This window comes from Scomber scombrus, chromosome 17 (assembly GCF_963691925.1).
Source record: "Scomber scombrus chromosome 17, fScoSco1.1, whole genome shotgun sequence".
Lineage (NCBI taxonomy): Eukaryota > Metazoa > Chordata > Actinopteri > Scombriformes > Scombridae > Scomber > Scomber scombrus.
In genome coordinates this window covers 1,504,016-1,528,058 of record NC_084986.1, presented here as the reverse complement: position 1 = coordinate 1,528,058, position 24,043 = coordinate 1,504,016, and the positions used below count along the sequence as shown (strand labels likewise).

At 41.3% G+C, this 24,043-nt stretch overlaps 1 protein-coding gene across 1 annotated transcript in view; it reads left to right on the top strand.

The window, feature by feature from the left end:
- LOC133997997 (uncharacterized) overlaps positions 1-24,043 on the top strand; it is a gene marked incomplete at its 5' end in the record, with an annotated part of 86,563 nt that overhangs the window by 39,327 nt on the left and 23,193 nt on the right. The window contains 6 exon segments of the mRNA XM_062437736.1: positions 76-301; positions 571-2,374; positions 2,476-2,649; positions 3,204-3,377; positions 23,559-23,732; positions 23,865-24,038. Of these exon segments, the coding sequence (XP_062293720.1) occupies positions 76-301; positions 571-2,374; positions 2,476-2,649; positions 3,204-3,377; positions 23,559-23,732; positions 23,865-24,038 (2,726 nt within the window).

Sequence of the window (24,043 nt, the reverse complement as noted above, 5' to 3'; positions counted from 1 at the left end):
AGCAGCTTTTCAGTCTGTCACTGATGATCTGATGTTGACTTCTACCAGTTACATTTACATTTGATTCTGTTCCAGCTGCTGGAGGAGAACATCAGCAGATTTGTGAGGAACGAGCTGAAGAAGATGCAGAAGGCTCTGAGTCCAGATGACCCAGAATGCTTAGAGAGTCAGAGTGAGGATGAGGAGGTGTTGGACGGTGAGGAGGAAGAGCAGAGGAGGAGCAGCAGGGAGGCATTTCTGAAGATCACACTGCACTTCCTGAGGAGAATGAAGCAGGAGGAGCTGGCTGACCGTCTGAAGAGCAGTAAGAGGATTTTAACAGATTTACCATGATGGAGAGGAAATGGAGGCAACATGAGAGAGGTTTATATTTCAAACTCTGCTGTTAATATGATGCACACATCTGCATCAGATCTATGAATTCTTCTGAGCTGAAAACAGTCAGGAACTGTTTGTCATCAACTGATGAGCTGAATAGATTTCATAGTGGAGGAAAATATAAACATCTGCAGTTTAATGTTTACATTCTACCAATTTACTGTTCTATTAATTTGTTGTTTGTTCATTCAGGAAGTCGTGCTCCAGAGTGTCGACGTAAACTCAAGTCTAACCTGCAGAAGAAGTTCCAGTGTCTGTTTGAGGGGATCACTAAAGCAGGAAACCCAACCCTTCTGAATCAGATCTACACACCGCTCTACATCACAGAGGGAGGGACTGCAGAGGTCAATGATGAACATGAAATCAGACAGATTGAAACAGCATCCAGGAAACCAGACAGACCAGAAACAACAATCAGACAAGAAGACATCTTTAAAGCCTCACCTGGAAGAGATGAACCAATCAGAACAGTGATGACAAAGGGAGTGGCTGGCATTGGGAAAACAGTCTTAACACAGAAGTTCACTCTGGACTGGGCTGAAGACAAAGCCAACCAGGACATACACTTCACATTTCCATTCACTTTCAGAGAGCTGAATGTGCTGAAAGAGAAAAAGTACAGCTTGGTGGAACTTGTTCATCACTTCTTTACTGAAACCAAAGAAGCAGGAATCTGCAGGTTTGAAGAGTTCCAGGTTGTGTTCATCTTTGACGGTCTGGATGAGTGTCGACTTCCTCTGGACTTCCACAACACTGAGATCCTGACTGATGTTACAGAATCCACCTCAGTGGATGTGCTGCTGACAAACCTCATCAGGGGGAAACTACTTCCCTCTGCTCGCCTCTGGATAACCACACGACCTGCGGCAGCCAATCAGATCCCTCCTGAGTGTGTCGGCATGGTGACAGAGGTCAGAGGGTTCACTGACCCACAGAAGGAGGAGTACTTCAGGAAGAGATTCAGAGATGAGGAGCAGGCCAGCACCATCATCTCCCACATCAAGACATCACGAAGCCTCCACATCATGTGCCACATCCCAGTCTTCTGCTGGATCACTGCTACAGTTCTGGAGGATGTTTTGAAAAGCAGAGAGAGAGGAGAGCTGCCCAAGACCCTGACTGAGATGTACATCCACTTCCTGGTGGTTCAGTCCAAACTGAAGAACATCAAGTATGATGGAGGAGCTGAGACAGATCCACACTGGAGTCCAGAGAGCAGGAAGATGATTGAGTCTCTGGGAAAACTGGCCTTTGAGCAGCTGCAGAAAGGCAACCTGATCTTCTATGAATCAGACCTGACAGAGTGTGGCATCGATATCACAGCAGCCTCAGTGTACTCAGGAGTGTTCACGCAGGTCTTTAAAGAGGAGAGAGGGCTGTACCAGGACAAGGTGTTCTGCTTTGTCCATCTGAGTGTTCAGGAGTTTCTGGCTGCTCTTCATGTCCATCTGACATTCATCAAGTCTGGAGTCAATCTGCTGGCAGAAGAACAAACAACATCCTGGTTGTCTAAAGAAACTGAACAAGAATCTGCAGAGACACGTTTCTACCAGAGAGCTGTGGACGAGGCCTTAACAAGTCCAAATGGACACCTGGACTTGTTCCTCCGCTTCCTCCTGGGTCTTTCACTGCAGACCAATCAGACTCTCCTACGAGGTCTGCTGACACAGACAGGAAGTAGCTCACAAACCAACCAGGAAACAGTCGAGCACATCAAGATAAAGATCAGTGAGAATGTGTCTGCAGAGAGAAGCATCAATCTGTTCCACTGTCTGAATGAACTGAATGATCGTTCTCTAGTGGAGGATATCCAACAGTACCTGAGATCAGGAAGTCTCTCCAGGAAGAAACTGTCTCCTGCTCACTGGTCAGCTCTAGGCTTCATCTTACTGTCATCAGAAAAAGATCTTGATGTGTTTGACCTGAAGAAATACTCTGCTTCAGAGGAGGCTCTTCTGAGGCTGCTGCCAGTGGTCAAAGCTTCAAATACAGCTCTGTAAGTGGATGAAACACTGGATATATGAACTATTTCAAATATGTTTAATTTTAAATTTGATAAATAAAACATTTTGTGTTCTTTACTAATCCTTTCTACAGGCTGAGTAGCTGTAACCTCTCAGAGGGAAGCTGTGCAGCTCTGTCCTCAGTTCTCAGCTCCCAGTCATCTAGTCTGAGAGATCTGGACCTGAGTAACAACAACCTGCAGGATTCAGGAGTGCAGATTCTGTCTCATGGACTGGAGAGTCCACACTGTACACTGGAAACTCTCAGGTCAGGATACATCATCTATAATTTTGACTTGAACAATGACAATAAAGCTGATTCTGACTTGTTATACAGTTGATGCACTTGGCAGTTGCTGTTTTACATTCAGTTTAATGTCAATTATTCTACACATCTGTAGGATTCTGGTACTTACTTGATTGAAAACACTGTGTTATCAACTTTTTTATATTTCCAGTCTGTCAGGGTGTCTGATCAAAGAGGAAGGATGTGCAGCTCTGTCCTCAGTTCTCAGCTCCCAGTCGTCTAGTCTGAGAGATCTGGACCTGAGTAACAACAACCTGCAGGATTCAGGAGTGCAGATTCTGTCTCCTGGACTGGAGAGTCCACACTGTACACTGGAAACTCTCAGGTCAGGATACATCATCTATAATTTTGACTTGAACAATGACAATAAAGCTGATTCTGACTTGTTATACAGTTGATGCACTTGGCAGTTGCTGTTTTACATTCAGTTTAATGTCAATTATTCTACACATCTGTAGGATTCTGGTACTTACTTGATTGAAAACACTGTGTTATCAACCTTTTTATATTTCCAGTCTGTCAGGGTGTCTGATCAAAGAGGAAGGATGTGCAGCTCTGTCCTCAGTTCTCAGCTCCCAGTCGTCTAGTCTGAGAGATCTGGACCTGAGTAACAACAACCTGCAGGATTCAGGAGTGAAGATTATGTCTGCTGGGCTGGAGAGTCCACACTGTACACTGGAAACTCTCAGGTTAGCATATATAATTCACTTGTTTTGAACAATGGCAATAAAGCTGATTCTGGCTTTTTATACAGTTGACAGTTGCTATTTTATAGTCAGATTATTCTCAATTATTCTGCACATATGTGGTATCTTGGTATTTATATGATTAAAAAGTGTGTTATCAACCTTTTTATATTTCCAGTCTGTCAGGATGTCTGATCACAGAGGAAGGCTGTGCTTCTCTGGCCTCAGCTCTGCGCTCCAACCCCTCCCATCTGAGAAAGCTGGACCTGAGCTACAATCATCCAGGAGACTCAGGAGTGAAGCTACTGTCTGCTGGACTGGAGGATCCAGACTGGAGACTGGACACTCTCAGGTATGGACAGACAGATGGACACTCTCAGGTATGGACGTAACAGTTTGATGATCATATGATGTGAGTGAAACCTCTGTAAAAAGCTAGTAAGTCAACCGAAAGTTATTCTTAGTTAAACTTTCATGATCTCATGGTGTCCCTGAACTCATCAAAAGAGAGTCCAACTGTTATTTTCTTATATATGTTTTTACTGTTTATTATAAAGAAGTTCACTTGTATCACGAATGTTATTTAGAACTTTATAACCCTTTGTTTCTTCTTATTGTGTCTTTCATTTATTATTATTATATTCAAACCAAATTAATGAACAAACGCATATAATTACAGTAAAATGTTTTGCTGCCTTAAAGGTTAATTTATTTTCTAAATTCAAAGTTACTTCTTGATGGCTCTGTGGTTAGCACTGTTGCCTTACAGCAAAAAGATCTTGGGTTCAATACCCAGCTGGAGCAGTTTTAAAAGGCCAAAAGTATCAAGCAGGCAGACAAACCAGTATAGAAAACAAAGCAGCGGTCTCAGTCAGCTGGCGAAAGTTTCAATAAACATTAACCTAACGTTAATGTTTATTAATTATTCTTTTGAAATCAGCAAAACTACCCAATACTATTTATTTGTATCTATTTATTCATGTTTTAATATACTACTGATTTATGATAGTTGCATTGGCTCTGGGATTCCTGGGGAAAAGGGGATCTCCTATCATTATTATTATTATCATTATTATTATTAATAATAATAATAATTAATTAATTTATAATTTATTTTTTTAATTTTTAATTTTTAATTTTTGTATTATTATTTATTTATTTATTTTCAGTTCTGCTACTCCCCCTGGCTTACTTTTCCAGGGGCTAGAGGGTTGATAGAAGGGAAACTGGTGGCATGGGGGGTGGGGACTTATTCTCCCCTTTGCCATACGCCTATAGGCGAGTAGATTCCCCTCCTGTAAATGACAAATATATAAATAATAAAAAATCTTTTGCAGGCTACATTAAAGGCTACATACCTTTCTACAGAGTTCAACACACACACAAGAGGTAGGGAGAGAGAAACCCACGCAGGTACCGGCATTTACCTGTGACCCCACTAGCATTAGTCACAGAAGTGATGCATCGGGGGTCAGAGAACGGGGGGGGGGGGGGGGACTGCCGTTCTTACACTCAGCCCGCCTCCAGTGATTGGCTATCAGCAACGCTCAATTAATTTCAGCAACACAGTGCATAGAATAAATAAACATATTTCTATGCTGCTACACATCCTTGAAAAAGTTGGTCCTCAGTGGCTGCTCACTATGCTCCTATAGGATGGTTAAATGAAGAGACTGAATTTCCAACAACTTAAAAATGCTTCTTTTGTCTCCTTTTGATATTGAAGTGATGACTGGCTCTATCCTCAGGACAACATGCAGAGATCAATATTTAATATAGTGATTTATCATGTGGGAGGACATATTTCTTCATCACATCTTCTTCTTCAGGTCTTTTCCTCTCAGACTCAGAATCCAACAGACAGTTGAGACAGATGAGTTTCAGCCTGTTTCTGTGTCACTCTGACAAACTGAGGAACACTGCTTCATGTTGAACAGCAGTTAGGACTCATGTTGGATAGAAAATCATTCTGACTGTGTTTCTTCCTCCAGGGTGGACCATGGTGGAGAGCACAGGTTAAAACCTGGTCTGAAGAAGTGTAAGTGTGGATTGAATTTGATTCATGACAACTAAACAGCACACAGTCAGTTTCTCTTTAAATACAAAGTTGGTCTTTGTGGTATTTATTCATTAAAACATTACTGACAAAATGTGTCATCATGAAACTTTATAGAAATGAACAACAGATCAGAAGTTAAACAGAGAATAAATCCATCAGGTGTGTCAGATGATAAACTGCTGCTGTGTTGTTTCTTCTTCTCTTCATCAGATTTCTGTGAACTCACACTGGACACAAACACCGTACACAGAAAACTCAAACTGTCTGACAACAACAGGAAGGTGACACATGTGTATGAGGATCAGTCATATCCTGATCATCCAGACAGATTTGACTGCTGGTCTCAGCTGCTGTGTAGTAATGGTCTGACTGGTCGCTGTTACTGGGAGGTCGAGTGCAGAGGATGGGTTAATCTATCAGTGAGTTACAGAGGAATCAGCAAGAAAGTACGCAGTGCTGACTGTTTGTTTGGGTGGAACAATCAGTCCTGGAGTCTGATCTGCTCTGATGAAGATGGCTACTCTGTCCGTCACAATAAGAGAGTAACATCCATCTCCTCCTCCTCCTCCTCCTCCTCCTCCTCCTCCTCTTCCTCCTCTGTCTTTAACAGAGTAGCAGTGTATGTGGACTGTCCTGCTGGCACTCTGTCCTTCTACAGAGTCTCCTCTGACACACTGATCCACCTCCACACCTTCTACACCACATTCACTGAACCTCTGTTTGCTGGGTTTGGGTTGAGGCTGATTGGTGCCTCAGTGTCTGTGTGTCGTCTGTCTGAGGGAGAGTCTCCTCCTGTGGAGAAAAACAGTCACACTGCTGACTGAAGACAGCTGCTGAAATCACTGTTCACTCTGTTCAGCAGTGAACAATAGAAACAGGAAGTGACAGCAGCTTACTGTGTTTAAATGTTGATGGTGGACGAGGTTTCACTCTGGTTTCATTTGGATCACTGACTGTGCTTTAATGTCAGAATATAGTTTCTATTAGAAGTAGTGAAATGATCTCCTCTGGACTGAATTGATGTGTAAAAAATGTGTTGACTCTGATATTCACTTCAGTAAAGTTTTCTTGGAGCAGCATCTAGCAGCTGTTAGTGGCTGTTAGTTATTCCATTTTATCAGGATCTTGAAGTCAAGCTTTTCCTGAAAATGTCCACCAGACATCCCAGTCTGTTTGACATTAGTGTTGTTTTTGGCGACCTGTTTTAAATTTAGTCTTAGTCTAGTCTTTGTGTCAAGCTGTCGTTTTAGTTTTTATTAGTTTTAGTCACGTTCATACTTTTTAGTCAAAATTATCTGTGACTATTTTAGTCTAGTTTCAGTCAATGAAAATTGTATTTTAGTCTCTTTTTAGTAATGCAATTCTATTTAATCCAGTCAATATAGTATAAGTTCCTAGTATATAGACAAAACCACATTTTTTTTTAGCCAAACCTATTTCACAATTCAAACAAGGTTGTCTTATTATTATATTATTGTTACCTTATAGACTCAAGAATAACCGCGGCTGGCCGGCCATCGTTCCCGTTCTCTGTGTCAGTTGTCTGTCGTTAACGCTAACCTTCATTAACGCTAACCTACGCTAACCTACGCTACCGCAGCTGCATCTTCTAAATAATGCCGCGAGTGTGGATTGAGGAAGTGACGTCGAAGTGAGACACAGGAAACAGAAATACTGCAAAATAATAGAAACAACGCAACTAAACGAGACGAAATAGTTTTTATTCGTCAACAATATTGCATTATATATTTAATTACAGTTATCGTCACATGACCAGCATTTACGTTGCGTCTAGTCTCGTTTTCGTCACGTGATAAAGGTTCGTTGACGACGATATTTAGTCATAATCTTCGTTGACGAAAGCAACACTATTTGACATCAGCTCAGTTTGTTTTTAATCATTAACATCAACGTATGTTTCTATGTGATGTCATGTGTCTGACATGTATGTATATAATAACATGTATGGGCTGCTTTCCTTTAGGTTTTCTTGCCTCTGCAGGTGATGTAAATATTATCCATGTTTGTTGGGCAGCTTTGGCTGTTTTACACTTTAGTAAAAATATTCATTCACTATTATTCAGAGTACAGAGTTTTACATAATTTGCATTTTTTTCTCCTTGCCTTAATCGATGTGTAATGTTATACTACTTCTACTTGTGTATTTCTCTAATTTCAACATGTACGACAGAATGAATTTTATATGTGTGTAAATGCAAATAATCAAGTAAATAAATAGGTTTGAGAATTTTGTGAAATGTCAGTTGAATTGATATTCTTTGTTCAGAGAGGTCTAGCTGCTCCATATTTATGGAATAATATATGGAACAAAGTTATTTTACACATCAAACATTTATTTGAAGAGAGCTCACTGATAGATATGAAGTCCTTAAACAGAGGTGTGATATCAGTGATAACAGCTTCCTGTAATACTCACAGCTGACATACTGTCTGAAGGGTAAAATCAACCTACCAACCACCTCTAATAATCAACTCAAACAATGAACCTTTCACCAAAAAACTTCAAAAACCTGCAAGACTCTGTTAAACACTGATGATAAAAACCCTCCATTCAACCCAAAACTGGGAAAAAGACAAGCTGTTACCATCAATGTCAACTATTAACACAACTGACACTAAAATACAACTGAGTCAGTATAAAATGAATAATGAGCCAATTGTGCTGTAAAAACAGACTGTTGGTGGCTTCAGCTCCGATCTGAACACATCACATAAAGACTCAAAGAAATATCAAAAAAACAAGGTGACCACTTTAATTGTCATTGGGCCCCATTCATCAGTTGTACCTGCCAGTGTTAGTAACCCTATTAGCATGCTAACATATACAGTGCTCACTCACTCACAGTCACATATAATCATACCTAAACCTTTACATACTGATTTTCAAAAATGCTGAAACCACCATTAAAAAATACTGTTTATTCATCATTCATTGAAAAAACCTAAAGATTACACTCTCTCTGCTCTCTGAAAGCCTCATTAAGGATTAATCACTGATTTATGAATGGCTGATGGGGTACACATCAATGATTTGTGGTTCAAAAATTATGTATAGAGACTAACAATGAAGGGATACTGAGAAATGCCCAAATATGAACAGTATGTGAGGGTTAAATACAGGCGGGAGTTCCAGTCCTCTGAAATGAGGCCAACGCGGAAGTAACTCAAAACTGCCTTCTATGAAACGGCCACCAGGGGGCGACCGTTTTGGTGTCAAAAGGACTTCCGTCTCTATACAAGTCAATGGAGAATTCACCAACTTCTCACTTGATTTCTAACCTCAGTAAACGTTTTCAAAATGTGTTTATGGTCTCAATCGCTAGTTTAAAGCCTTCTTCAATGCAGTATGATGTTCATTTGGGACATTTTGGCCTCCCTGATTTTATATGTGACGATAAAGCAGGGTATGCATTAGGGCGTGGCTACGTCGTGATTGACAGGTTGATTGATTCACAGATTCAGGAGGGCGCCTCATGCTCCTCCTGATGCCCATATAAGTAGAATCCCTGTTTTTATTTTTCCCAGCCCTAACCCTAACCCTGAAATTTTCAAGATGGCGCTGCTCAGATCCGAAACTATTGGCCTCCGAGCAGCAGTCCACAAACCAATGGTTGACGTCACGGATGTTACGTCCATTTTATATACAGTCTATGGTTAAATAACAACCTGCCCCCTCTGCTGGTGAAGACAATAACTCCACCCACACCAACTCCACATCACATCTACCTCACACACTTCACTCTGATATTTAAAGATAAAAAGATCTCTGCAAGACTACATACGCTACCTTTACCTCTGCTGTGTAACCCTTCACACATCACACCCTCACTGTTTCCTGTGTGTGTTTACTGTATATACTTCTACATTATTTATCTGTTTATTTTGAAACCTCTTTTATTTACAGCTATTATTAATATTTATTTATATGAATGACTGACTCAAGCAGCAGTAACTGGCATTAATATGATATTTTTTTGGTTACCATGGTGATTTTTATACTCTACTACTGTTTTTATGTCTATGTTCTTATTGTAGGGTTTTGTTGGGTATTGTCTATTTCTTGTCATATTTTTTCATTTTACGTCTCTAAATCTGTCCTGTATTTATGTACTCAGCACTGTATTATGTCAGAATGCAACTAATGATTATTCTTATTATTTTCTCCATCAATTGATTAGTTGTTTGGTTGATCAGAGTTTCAGCTTGTAGTGTCTTCTCAGTGTATTTTCAAGAATTACAGACACTTGTCTCTGTCAGTGGTTTCTGACTCACCACGCTTTGTTTCAAACAATCACAATCATCTCTGTTATGTTGCATCACATCCATTTATTTTCATAATGCTGCGTTCAGTATTTAAACTTTTTCCTTACAAAAACAAACAAAAGAGCTTGCTGTGTGTTCAAAAGACATCACAGATCTCCTCTTCTCATCATGAGTTCAACCCACCTGTCATTCATTCGATCTATCGATCCCACTTCTTTACCACAGATGTGCTGCTATTGGATCCTACCGCTTCCACACCCATTACACACAGGATCCGTCACGCTCACCTCTTTACCACAGATGCAATACTTATTAATGGACAGCAGGGGGAGACCTTCAACCACACATATGCATAAATAATATCAAAATAATTAAGTGAGTTCTCTTACATCCATCAAGGTAATTAATCAAACAATAATATCATAATATAATTTATTTATCATATTTTTGGCAAACACCAGACTTTATTATTTGGTTGATAAAGATTTATACTGTTTGTTCATGTTTGACTTTTGTTCCAGATTCTTGGTTCCAGAGTTCAGAGCTGCTGTTCTGTCATCAAATTTCCTTAAAGAATACTTCAGGTTAAAGATGAATACAGAGAGTTGAGACTGTTTGTGTTACTAACCAAACTGGTTAAATGTTATTTTCTGTTAAATTATATTTTATAATGTTGGTAACCTTGTATTGGAGTGCTATGTTGGCAGGGCTCCTTCGAAAAAAGAGGTTTTAATATTAAGAGATTCCTGGATAAATAATCTTTTTTTTTTTTAAACTGCTGTCAGTCAAACATTTGTTCCTCTTTTGTTTCTCTCGTATATTAAAGCTCTGAATTTCGTGAAAAATCAAACTGCAGTGCAACTATTTAGCATTATAGAAAAAAATGATTAAAAAAATTAACCCAAGCCCTTTTCATTTATTCACTTTTAACTTAATTTTATGTAATGTTATTTCGTTATTATTTCGTTAATTTATTTGTCTTTTCTGTATGCAGCTATTCCTTTATAACATAATGATCTTGGTGTCATGTTTGTATGAATAAAAATTATTGAATAAAAAAAACTCGAGACTTCCTGTTTAAATACAATTTTTTTAAAACCCTCCCACTGTCAGTTCCATGTTTGTTCCTCTTTTGTTCGGTTTCCACGTTGAAGCTGTCGATTAATTCTTCCGCTTGATTCAGATGATTTTCAGCATCTAAAGGTAACGTAACCAACAGTTTCATCATGTTTGTGTCAGCAGCTGTTAAAATGATCTGATAACATTACAGATGGAAGTTATACTGATGACTTATGTTGATGTGTTGACAGTAGGCTACTGAGGAAATGATGACTTTTTGTTAACTGTATTCTTAAAAAAAAAGTCTTCAATCCAATAATCTGAATTTTATGCTTAAATGTTTTAAACATTATTTTTTGACAGATTAATTCGATTATAAAGTTAACTTTACTTTAATAAAGTAACTTTAACTTCAGTTTCGCGTTTAAATGTGTTTTTGAAATATTTGTATGATGTGGTAAAAAAAACTACAAAACGAAACTATGCGGGCGTCTGATGAAAGAGACATTTTACAGCCTTTGAGGTGTTTCAGCTGAACAGCCGCTGATGGATCACAGCAGACTCACAGCAAAGTGCCTGAATGAATAGCATTCAAACACTTCAGTTTAAGTTTCATTTACCCTTTGGATTGGACTTTGAATTATTTTAAATACGTGGACGCATCGCTCTGTGTGATGGTCTCTGCTTTCATTATTAGCTGATTATTATACTCTATACAGCTAAATGAGAGCTGCAGGTTTACTATTGATGTGAGATAATGTCGGTTCAAATGATTTAGAAGTTCTGATTATTCTTGAATAACATTAAAACTACATCAGCGGCGCGCAGGTGGTCGAGTGGTTAGAGCGCGTGCCACATACGCAGCCGACCCCGGTTCGGATCCCAGCGGAGGTCCTTTGCTGCATGTCACTTTCTCATGTTTTCCTGTCTGTCTACTGCCTATGCCAAAAAAAACCTACATCAGCTAGTTGTGTTGAGAAAAGCTCCCAGTAGAACCAGTGTGTGAAATAAAGTGGTGTGACTGTTAGTTAGTTAGTTAGTTGTTGTGGGGCTGTTTGTATTTTGCTGCTCTTATAGACTGTAAAGATGCTCTTTGTGAGTGTCAAATAAGTGCTGGCAATACAACTTATTTGTACTCAAACATGTCCTTTTATTTTCTCCAGTAACATCATGAGAACACAGTAAGATTTCTCAGCTTAACTTGCTGGTACTTATGACTCCGCCTAGCTCCTTATTCTAGGTTCCTGATTGGTTACATGGGGTATCTGTCTACCTGTATTACCCAAACTCGCCCTCAAATTATCATCCTTTTGGGTCATACAGTTATAACCAACAATAACTTGACATTGTACAGGAACTGCGTCCAAATCCTTACTGTTTATCAGTCACTTATGTTTTAAGGCTTTTTAATTTATATAAATAATTTTTCACGTTGAGATTTTGTGACATCTTTTAATTATGATTATTTTTTCTATTTTAAGTATGAATACAGAGGATCATAATATGGAGCTCTTACCTGTAGTTCAATGAAGATTTACATGAATATGAACAGCTGTAAAACAAGTTTTATAATGAAGGAAGAATGAGATTTGAAATAAACATTGGATCATAAAACAAAGTGAGGCCAGCCAAGTGTAGTCAGATACCTACAGCTGCACAGAACAAACAGAGACTGTGTGGCATGTGGAGAAGTCAGACAGTAACCAGGATCATGTTAGAATCATATCAATATCCTGCTTACATGTCATATCTGCAAATGATTCAAATCACACACAACAGGCAGTAGGGTGCATGTTAAGATACTAATACACAGATGATGGTGATCACACAGAACAGAAGCTCGGTCCACACATCAACAGTTTTACTTACTGGGGGCCTCCCTTGAGGAGCTGTAGGATGGGTAGAGGAACACTGAGATGTGGTCTGAATGTCTAAAGTATGGCCGGGCGCAGCCTTACAGGCGTCCTTGACGTTGCTGTACATCTGATCAACAGTGTTATTCTCTCTTGTTGGGACGCGCACATGTTGATGATACTGGGGGAGAACATTCCTGAGGTTGCAGTGGTTAAAATCACCGGTTACAATGAACACAGCATCTGAATGTGCCGTCTCCTGTGTGCAGATGACGTCATGCAGTGTCCCTAGCAAGGTCATGTGATCCGCCTGTGGCAGAATGTAGAGAGCCAGCAAAAACACAGCACTGAACTCCCTATAATGTCCTCTGGTCTTCTCTGAGGCTGATGTGTGGTCTCTGTGGTGGAGAAAGTGTGTGGCGCAGGAGAGCCGAGTCTGGCACCAAGCCAGGATTCCTTGATAATACGAGCACGATATTCCCTTATTTCACGTTGGGTTGGAGTCCTAGCTCTCAGCTCGTCCAACTTGTTTCCTAGTGAGCTTACATTTGCTAGAAGCAGGCTAGGTAGTGGTGGTCATGTAGCCCTAGCCTTTAGCCTAGCATATAGCCCCCTACTCTTGCCTCTCCACCTCTGGTGCTCTGCTTACCAGTGGTGCCACTCCTGCCATGTGTTACTGTGGCATATGTGAATTGTACACTTAAGATACAAAAAAACACTAATACACACACAAAGTTACGTTGGTGTCGGAAGAGTGAGACAAAGATGTCAGCCTTATTTTAATAACATAGTGTGAACTGTTGATGTGAAAACAATGAAAGACATTTCTTCAGTGTGTGTTCAGTTCTTTGGGGTTCTGTTTCCAGCAGACAGACAACAGTGACATTAGTTTGTGGACAGATGAACATGAGTTTCCAGTGAAATCTGTCAGATTGTTTCATGTCCTCACAGAGAGTCTTGGCAGGTTCCTCCTGTGTGTTTGGACCTGAACTCTGCTGCAAGCTTCACTGCTTTAATATAATCTTGATGCTTTTGGACTTTGACTGTGAAGTTATGAGAGTGTGACAGCGTCCTCAGATTGATGATGAAGGACTGATGAAGGAGAATCAGCTGCAGCTTCTCTCTGTGTTTCCTCTACAGGTGAAGGTAGAACCACTCTGTGACCACATGTGAATCTGAATTCACCTGGTGAGTATTTTCTTCTTTCTGACACACAGCTGGATGAACATATATGCATGTCATCAGTTTTTAAACACAAGTGAACTATAACTTGCTGCATATGAGCTCTGTAGTGAGCTCTGTTTGTGTGAAGGTGTTTCTCTGCTATGGATCAGTGTGAGGACAGAGAGGAGGGAGTCCCTCCCTCTAAAAGCTCTCTGTGTGGGGAACATGACAGCCAGACCAAAGCTTGGAGATAAGATGAGGACCCTTTTCCTTCAAAGCCCTTCAAAAATGGAATAAGCTCCCCGCCAATCTGAAAAGACTTCCACATTTTCTCTTGTGAAGTTAAAAAATGGAATTTAAGTAAGCAGTCTTATCATTACATTCTAATGACCTATATTCTGTTATGTTTATTCCTGTGAAGTATGTGTGTCTGTGTGGTTATGAATAGTATGTTGGCTTATTTGAGTAGTGATGTCTGGTTTTACTCTCTGTTTTATTGTTTCGTTAACCTGCTCAGGGACTGCAGATGGAAATTAGCTGGTAGCTAAACCTGGTACAAAGCATCTTCTTTCTCTTTTGAGATTAAAGTACTTTGTACATTGTTCCTGATATAAATAAAGTTAAATAAAAAATGTTTATTGGCCAAATCCCTGTTCTCCACTCACATTGCTCCACCATCATTATTCACATTCAAAGCTCTGTGTGTGTTGTGTTGAAGATCAAGGAAGCGGCGCAGACTAGACTCTGATGAACACAACCAGCCGTCTGAAAAGTTCAACGATGGACATAAATCTGCTGATCAGAGGTAAGAATGTAAAGTCATGAACCACTTCTAATTCTTTCTCTGTAGTCTTAAAAACATGAACTACAGCACCACATCATCAGATCTCAATATGTTTTAAGGTTGATATGATAGTTCTGACTGATTGTCTGACATCAGATTTCTTCTTAGTGATGTCACTGTGGTCTCACCAGTGGTGACTTTAGACCCATTTTAGGGGTGCTCCAGTACTGGACATTATGCAGAAATTATTTTATTTAATTTTTTACTTTTTTGGTTCCTTCCTCTCCCCTCTTATGCTCAGTTCAGTTCAGTTGCTTTTATTGTCCCCTAAGGGAAACTTGACTTGCAGACAGGTTAAAAATGAGAAAAACTATCAAAAACATAATCACACAAAACAAGACAGACAAATCACAAGCAACAATCAAGTCTGGATGAATTGAAACCACTAAGAAAAGAATTTAAAACTGTGATTCAGTATTGTGCAAATTTAGCAGGGTTGTCGCTCTGGGGACAAAGGAGTTTCTGGTCCTGTTACATTTATAAAATGGAACTCTAAATCTCTGACCAGAGGGGAGAGGGGTGGCTTGCACAGTCTAGTATAGACCTATAGCTTTATTGAGGACCTGCTTCTCAAAGATAGCTGTCAGAGAAGTCTGCGGGATTCCAATAAGTTTACCAGCGACTTTCACGATACCAAACCTGGCGATTAAAAGAAAAAGTAAGCACAGATTCAGTAAAATACAAAAGAGACATCAGTTTCTTGTCCACATTAAAAGAATTCAGCTTTCTCAAGAAGTACAAACGTTGTTGTCCCTTCCTACTATTTGATTTAAATGGACTAAACTCTTGAAGTTATGGACCAGTAATTAATATTCCCCCACCAGTCTGTTTACTTTGATCTCCTCCGACTGGCTGATTTTCATGTAGTGATAATGACGCTCTCAATTGAAATGAAACCGAAATATGTTTATAACTGCATCTTGTCACAGAAAGTAGAGTTCTTGCTCTTCAAGATGAGACAAAATTATTATGAATCGGGGGGATAAAGCGGGTAGATTATTGGTAATCAATCTTAAAACAGAAAGAACTGTCATCTATTGTCTCAGCCATTAGATCAAAGGAGGGAGATTTAAAAGCCATGTCTGTAGATATTAAGAATATGATCGGCTACCAGCTACTTTATCAAAAGCTTTAATTACACTGATTCTTAAAAAGGATAAGGATCCATGTGATTGTAAGAACTATCATCCAATTTCCCTTATTCCATTAGATACCAATATGTTCTTTGCAAATAGGCTTGAGTAGGTAACAACCTCTCTAGTGCATGAAGATCAGGTGGGTGTTATTCGGAAATGTAGTGCAGCTGACAACATTAGGTGCTTTATTAATTATTATGTGGGCAGTCTCAAATTCCAATTTACTGATTGCTGCCATATCGCTTGATGCTGAAAAACCGTTTGATAGGGTGGAATGGAGGTTGTCGCTTAGTTTGGTTTTAGGAAAAAATGTATTAAATTGGTGCATCTGTTATATAATTGACCAGAAGCAGCAGTGCAGTTAATGGGTACATATCATTACATTTTAAATTGGGGAGGGGCACACGTCATTGAAAATTAATTAAAACATTTATTTGGAAAGAGTCGGTGGAAAGAGGTATCTTCAGATTAGAAAATGTATACAGCAACAATACACTTAAGTTGTTTGATGACCTAAAAATCAACATGATCTACCTAAAACCCAATTCTGGAGATATCTTCAGCTACACCATGTGTTGCGAAGGTTAACACCACAAACACACCAAAGAGCGGTGAAAAGCGGCCTTCAGTCTGCTCTGTGTGACTTTTGAGTTTTGAAGTGAGATGTTGTATGTGCATGTGGATAAATACTTGGATATTTATTCTGCTTCAAGTTCAAACCCAACTCACACAAGTGATGAAATAGGCTGTTCATGTCAGGTACATAGGTGACATCATGATCACTCCCCTCAAATAAACCAGAGCAACAGCAAGAGCAATGTGTCTCTCCATGGTGCAAATAATCTCTTATTAAGGATATTATTTAGAAGAATTAATTTTCCATTGAAAAAATAATGTTTGGTGGGATGACATGTTTTTTTTTCTGCTGTTGCTTACTGAATTGTTATACTTATTACCTACATGCATTCATTAATATTTCTATCTCCACTGGGGAGAAATAGGAGGACTGAGCTTTTTCTTTCACCTGTTGCCATGGTGAATCGTGTTATCTGTGTTGATGAGTCAAAGTCAAAGTGGCTTTAATGTCAATTCTTCACATGTCAAGACATACAAGGAATCAAGAGTACGTTTCCCACTCTCCCACAGTGAAACATAAAGTGCACAGGCAACAGATGACAAGACATTTCCCTATTCTAAAGTAAACATATAAACATATATAAAGTAACACTTTAAACATATAAACATATAAACATAGCCAGTAAAAGGTAAGATATAAAAAGAAATGTGCAATGTAGGAATTTACTGAGTATGACTAGAAGTAGTAGCATACTATATACAGTTCTGTATAAGTTATGATAGTGCAAAAGGCAATTTGGTAAGGCAGCAAAAATGTTCAGCTTCCTGCCCGTCTGCAGGATATGGCTGGAGGGAGTGAGGGAAGAGAATTTAGGTTTCTGACAGCCTGGTGTATGAAACTGTTTCTGAGTCTTTTGGTGCGGCTACGGAGGCTCCTATACCCCCTTCCAGAGGGTAGGAGGCTCCTATACTTCCTTCCAGAGGGTAGGAGGGTGAACAGACTGTGTGCGGGGTGGCTGGTGTCGCACACAATAGAGGTAGCTTTACGGATGAAGCGGGTGGCGTATGTGTCTTGTAGGGAGGGGAGTGGGGCACCAATGATCTTACCAGCTGTGTTCACTATGCGTTGCAGTGTTTTCCTGCTGTATGCAGTACAGCCACCGCCCCACACAGTGATGCAACTGGTCAGGATGCTTTCAATGGTGCCCGGTAGAATGAGTTCAGGATGGGTGTGGGAGCTTTCGCTCTCTTGAGCTTGCGCAGGAAGTAGAGGCGCAGCTGGGCTTTCTTCGCCGGTGATGCAGAGTTGGTGGTCCAGGAAAGTTTCTCACTGATGTGCACCCCCAGGAATTTGGTGGGGCTTACTCGCTCCACAGCAGCACCTTCGATGGTCAGTGGTGGGTGTTCAGTGTGGCCTTTCCGGAAGTCAATCACAATCTCCTTTGTTTTGCTGACATTCAGCAGGAGGTTGTTGTCACTGCACCACGTGGTCAAAAGGTTGACCTCCTTCCTGTAGTGGGCCTCGTCGTTCTTGGTGATGAGACCCACCAGAGTTGTGTCATCCGCAAACTTCACCATGTGATTGGTGCTGTGGGTTGGTGTGCAGTCATGAGTCAGCAGGGTGAAGAGCAGGGGACTGAGCACACAGCCTTGTGGGGCCGCTATGCTGAGCGTGATGCTGCTCGAGGTGTTGTTGCCGACTCGTACTGCTTGTGGCCTCTTGCTGAGGAAGTCCAGTGTAGTTTTCTGAGGTCTTGTGTTGTTTGTTTTCTCGAACCGTGCAAAGAAGCGGTTGAGGTCATTGAGCAGAGAGATGTTGTCATCGCAGGTCTGTGATGCAGGCTTGTAGTCCGTTATGGTCTGGATGCCCTGCCACAGGCTGCACGTGTCTCTGCTGTCCTTGAAGTGGCTGGTGATCTTTTTTGAGTAGTCCTTTTTTCCCTTCTTGATGCCACGGGACAGGTTGGCCCTCGCTGTTCTCAGGCCAATTCCATCCCCGGCTCTAAAGGCTTTGTTTCTGGCCTTCAGCAGCTGATGGACAGCCCCTGTCAGCCATGGCTTCTTGTTAGCCCGGGTGGTGATGGTCTTTTTGTGGGACACATCGTCTGTGCATTTGCGGATGTAAGCGAAAACAGTGTCTGTAAGCTCTTCATTGTTGTTGTGTGTAGCTGATTGTTTGAACATGGCCCAGTCCGTTGTCGCGAGGCAGTCCTTAAGTGCCTCCCTTGATCTGTCTGGCCACACTGTGATCACTTTACGAACCGGTTTTTCCACTTTCACCCTGGGCCTGTATGCTGGGAGGGGAGGGGCACACGTCATTTAAAATTAATTAAAAAAAACATTTATTTGGAAAGAGTCGGTGGAAAGAGGTATCTTTAGATTAGAAAATGTATACAGCAACAATACACTTAAGTTGTTTGATGACCTAAAAATCAACATGATCTACCTAAAACCCAATTCTGGAGATATCTTCAGCTACACCATGTGTTGCGAAGGTTAACACCACAAACACACCAAAGAGCGGTGAAAAGCGGCCTTCAGTCTGCTCTGTGTGACTTTTGAGTTTTGAAGTGAGATGTTGTATGTGCATGTGGATAAATACTTGGATATTTATTCTGCTTCAAGTTCAAACCCAACTCACACAAGTGATGAAATAGGCTGTTCATGTCAGGTACATAGGTGACATCATGATCACTCCCCTCAAATAAACCAGAGCAACAGCAAGAGCAATGTGTCTCTCCATGGTGCAAATAATCTCTTATTAAGGATATTATTTAGAAGAATTAATTTTCCATTGAAAAAATAATCCAGTCCGTTGTCGCGAGGCAGTCCTTAAGTGCCTCCCTTGATCTTTCTGGCCACACTGTGATCACTTTACGAACCGGTTTTTCCACTTTCACCCTGGGCCTGTATGCTGGCATTAGCATAACAGTGATGTGGTCAGATAGTCCGATGTGGGGGAGGGGGGAGGCCTTGTAGGCTCCTTTGTGTGGGGTGTAGACCAAGTCCAGGATGTTTTCTTCCCATGTTGGGAAATTGACATGTTGATGAAGTTTTGGTAGGACAGTCTTGAGATCAGCATGATTAAAATCTCCAGGGATGATGGTAAAACCATCTGGGTGTGCTGTCTGTTGTTCGCTGATGGCCTGGTATAGTTCACAAAGTGCTGCATTCCTGTCACCGTAGCTGGAGGTTGGAGGTATATAGACTGCGACTAACAAAATCGCAGTAAATTCCCATGGCAGGTAGAAAGGACGGCACTTTATGATCATCACGTCTCTTACCGGGGCTGGAGTCGCAGAGACGCTACGTCTCCTTACCGGGGCTGTAGTCGCAGAGTAAAAACTCTTGGTAAAAACTGAGGGCTTAGTTACCTTGACTCAGAGTTGATTGAACGAACTCTTATCACCTGTTCTGAAGCCAAAAACTCTGAGTTTGACAGTTGAGTTGGTCAACCTACAGTGAAGGTTTTAACTCAGAAATTGTTAAACCTGCTTCCTGAAACAGGCCCCTGATGTTGTCCTGCTGTCAAAGACCTCATAGCAGGAGATCATGTTCGACCCAAAACATTTTCGTCATCATGCGTGTAGCGAGCCCTCCAATTTTCATTAGATATCAACAACATTGCCTCTTCAATCATCAACCATGGCTGAGATCACTTACTCTTCTCTCTCATATGTGTCCCTGAGGCTCCTGAGGCTCTTCCATTTCCTGCGACACACATCAACTGAAAAGAACACACTGTTGAATCTATGCCGGGAGAGTCAGCCGGTTTTTTTTGTTTTTTTTCTTCAAAACTTCATAAGGGAAAGCCAGCTATGCAGGGGCTATACGTCAATGACGTCGGGAGAATCTCAACGCTGATAGGCTGTCGCGGCACGGCGTCACGCGTTGTCGCTGCAAAAGTTCAAAATGTTCAACTCGCACTTTGACGCGACTTAGCGTTTTATCGCGTCTTTGCATTGACTTTACATGTAATCTCTACGCGCGATATAGCGTTTGGTCTGAACACCCCTTAAGCTAGTTAGCCAAGCTAACAATGTCAGTTTGTTGTAGCTGTGTGGATCAGTTTCTTACTGCAGGTTTATGTAGAAACACCTGATGTGTCGTAGCTGTCGTCCAACAAAACACACAATCTTCAGGATCAACACTGTAGTTACACTTGTTTTATCTCTTCTCTGTTTCCATCAGGATCCATCAGCAGAGACCAGATTCTCCTGAACCCAGCTGTGTGTCCATGAAGAGTGACCGGTCTATGGGCGAACCTATTTACTTCAAACATGGACATCAGTCTACTGGTCATAGGTCAGACTGTAAAATGTTTGTCTGTTATAATCCAACTCTCATAAGAGGAAACTGTTTTTACACACAATGTACTCGTAAATATACGCAAACACACTACTCCTACCACACTTAACAGTATAACAGTTAAGTGGTGTAGGAGGTACAAAGTCTTTACAGAGACAAATCATCAGAGTTCAGACAGAACAGCCGAGTGTTTTACCTGGATCCACTGTGATAGAACACTTTTAACACTGAGTGTCATTATTTATTCTGAGACTTCATCTTTTCTTCACAGAGTTCATCAGCAGAGCTCAGAGGTTCTCAGTGGTCAGTCTGTCCAGCAGCATCCAACACAGCTGGACTCCATATTTATGGTGTGTAAATGTAAAGCACAGCTACTACTGCTAACTACAACAGCCACAGACTGAATACTAAACTACCATTCTGGTCCTAACAGTCTCCATGCTGCACTCTGTAGACCAGCAGCTTTTCAGTCTGTCACTGATGATCTGATGTTGACTTCTACCAGTTACATTTACATTTGATTCTGTTCCAGCTGCTGGAGGAGAACATCAGCAGGTTTGTGAAGAACGAGCTGAAAAAAATGCAGAAGACTCTGAGTCCAGACTACCCAGAATGCTTAAAGAGTCAGAGTGAGGGTGAGGAGGTGTTGGATGGTGAGGAGAAAGAGCAGAGGAGGAGCAGCAGAGAGGCATTTCTGAAGATCACACTGCACTTCCTGAGGAGATTGAAGCAGGAGGAGCTGGCTGAGCGTCTGCAGAGCAGTAAGAGGATTTTAACAGATTTAACATGATGGAGAGGAAATGGAGTAAACATGGGAGAGGTTTATATTTCAAACTCTGCTGTAAATATGATGCACACATCTGCATCAGATCTATGAATTCTTCTGAGCTGAAAACAGTCAAACTGTTTGTCATCAACTGATCAGCTGAATAGATTTCATAGTGGAGGAAAACATCAGCAGTTTAAAGTTTACATTCAACCAATTTACTGTAGAATCATCTGATTGATTTCATTGGTTGTTTGTTCATTCAGGAACTCGAGATGCAGAGTGTCGATATAAACTGAAGTCTAACCTGCAGAAGAAGTTCCAGTGTGTGTTTGAGGGGATCGCTAAAGCAGGAAACCCAACCCTTCTGAATCAGATCTACACACCGCTCTACATCACAGAGGGAGGGACTGCAGAGGTCAATGATGAACATGAGATCAGACAGATTGAAACAGCATCCAGGAAACCAGACAGACCAGAAACATCAATCAGACAAGAAGACATCTTTAAAGCCTCACCTGGAAGAGATGAACCAATCAGAACAGTGATGACAAAGGGAGTGGCTGGCATTGGGAAAACAGTCTTAACACAGAAGTTCACTCTGGACTGGGCTGAAGGCAAAGCCAACCAGGACATATACTTCACATTTCCATTCACTTTCAGAGAGCTGAATGGGCTGAAAGAGAAAAAGTACAGCTTGGTGGAACTTGTTCATCACTTCTTTACTGAAACCAAAGAAGCAGGAATCTGCAGGTTTGAAGAGTTCCAGGTTGTGTTCATCTTTGACGGTCTGGATGAGTGTCGACTTCCTCTGGACTTCCACAACAATGAGATCCTGACTGATGTTACAGAGTCCACCTCAGTGGATGTGCTGCTGACAAACCTCATCAGGGGGAAACTGCTTCCTTCTGCTCGCCTCTGGATAACCACACGACCTGCAGCAGCCAATCAGATCCCTCCTGAGTGTGTCGGCATGGTGACAGAGGTCAGAGGGTTCACTGATCCACAGAAGGAGGAGTACTTCAGGAAGAGATTCACAGATAAGAAACAGGCTAGCACCATTATCTCCCACATCAAGACATCACGAAGCCTCCACATCATGTGCCACATCCCAGTCTTCTGCTGGATCACTGCTACAGTTCTGGAGGATGTGTTGAAAAGAAGAAAGGGAGGAGAGCTGCCCAACACCCTGACTGAGATGTACATCCACTTCCTGGTGCTTCAGTCCAAACTGAAGAAAATCAAGTATGATGAAGGAGCGGAGACAGATCCACACTGGAATAAAAAGAGTAGGAAGATGATTGAGTCTCTGGGAAAACTGGCCTTTGAGCAGCTGCAGAAAGGCAACCTGATCTTCTATGAATCAGACCTGACAGAGTGTGGCATCGATATCAGAGCAGCCTCAGTGTGCTCAGGAGTGTTCACACAGGTATTTAAAGAGGAGAGAGGGCTGTACCAGGACAAGGTGTTCTGCTTCGTCCATCTGAGTGTTCAGGAGTTTCTGGCTGCTCTTCATGTCCATCTGACATTCATCAAGTCTGGAGTCAATCTGCTGGCAGAAGAACAAACAACATCCCAGACATGTTTCTACCAGAGAAATGTGGACGAGGCCTTAAAGAGTTCAAATGGACACCTGGACTTGTTCCTCCGCTTCCTCCTGGGTCTTTCACTGCAGACCAATCAGACTCTCCTACGAGGTCTGCTGACACAGACAGGAAGTAGCTCTCAGACCAATCAGAAAACAGTCGAGTACATCAAGACGAAGATCAGTGAGAATCTGTCTGCAGAGAGAAGCATCAATCTGTTCCACTGTCTGAATGAACTGAATGATCGTTCTCTAGTGGAGGAGATCCAACAGTACCTGAGATCAGGAAGTCTCTCCACAGATAAACTGTCTCCTGCTCAGTGGTCAGCTCTGGGCTTCATCTTACTGTCATCAGAAAAACATCTGGACGTGTTTGACCTGAAGAAATACTCTGCTTCAGAGGAGGCTCTTCTGAGGCTGCTACCAGTGATCAAAGCCTCCAACAAAGCTTTGTAGGTGGATAAAACACTGGTGAAAACAATTTCAAACATGTTTATTTTCTAAATATGATAAATAAGACATCATGTGTTCTTTACTAATCTTTCGTCAGGCTGAGTGACTGTAACCTCTCAGAGAGAAGTTGTGCAGCTCTGTCCTCAGTTGTCAGCTGCCAGTCCTCTAGTCTGAGAGATCTGGACCTGAGTAACAACAACCTGCAGGATTCAGGAGTGAAGCAGCTTTCTGCTGGACTGGAGAGTCCACACTGCAGACTGGAAACTCTCAGGTCAGGATACAGATGTTTGATAAACAGTTAATCCTGCTTTAGGTCTATATTAGTGAAGATTTTGATCTGTGGAATTTTCCTATTAACAGAATTTTCTAAAACATTCAGTTAACGTTTTCTTCTTATTTCCAGTCTTTCAGGATGTCTGATCACAGAGGAAGGCTGTGATTCTCTGGCCTCAGCTCTGAGCTCCAACCCCTCCCATCTGAGAGAGCTGGACCTGAGCTACAATCATCCAGGAGACTCAGGAGAGAAAATGCTGTCTGCTGGACTGGAGGATCCACACTGGAAACTCAAGACTCTCAGGTATG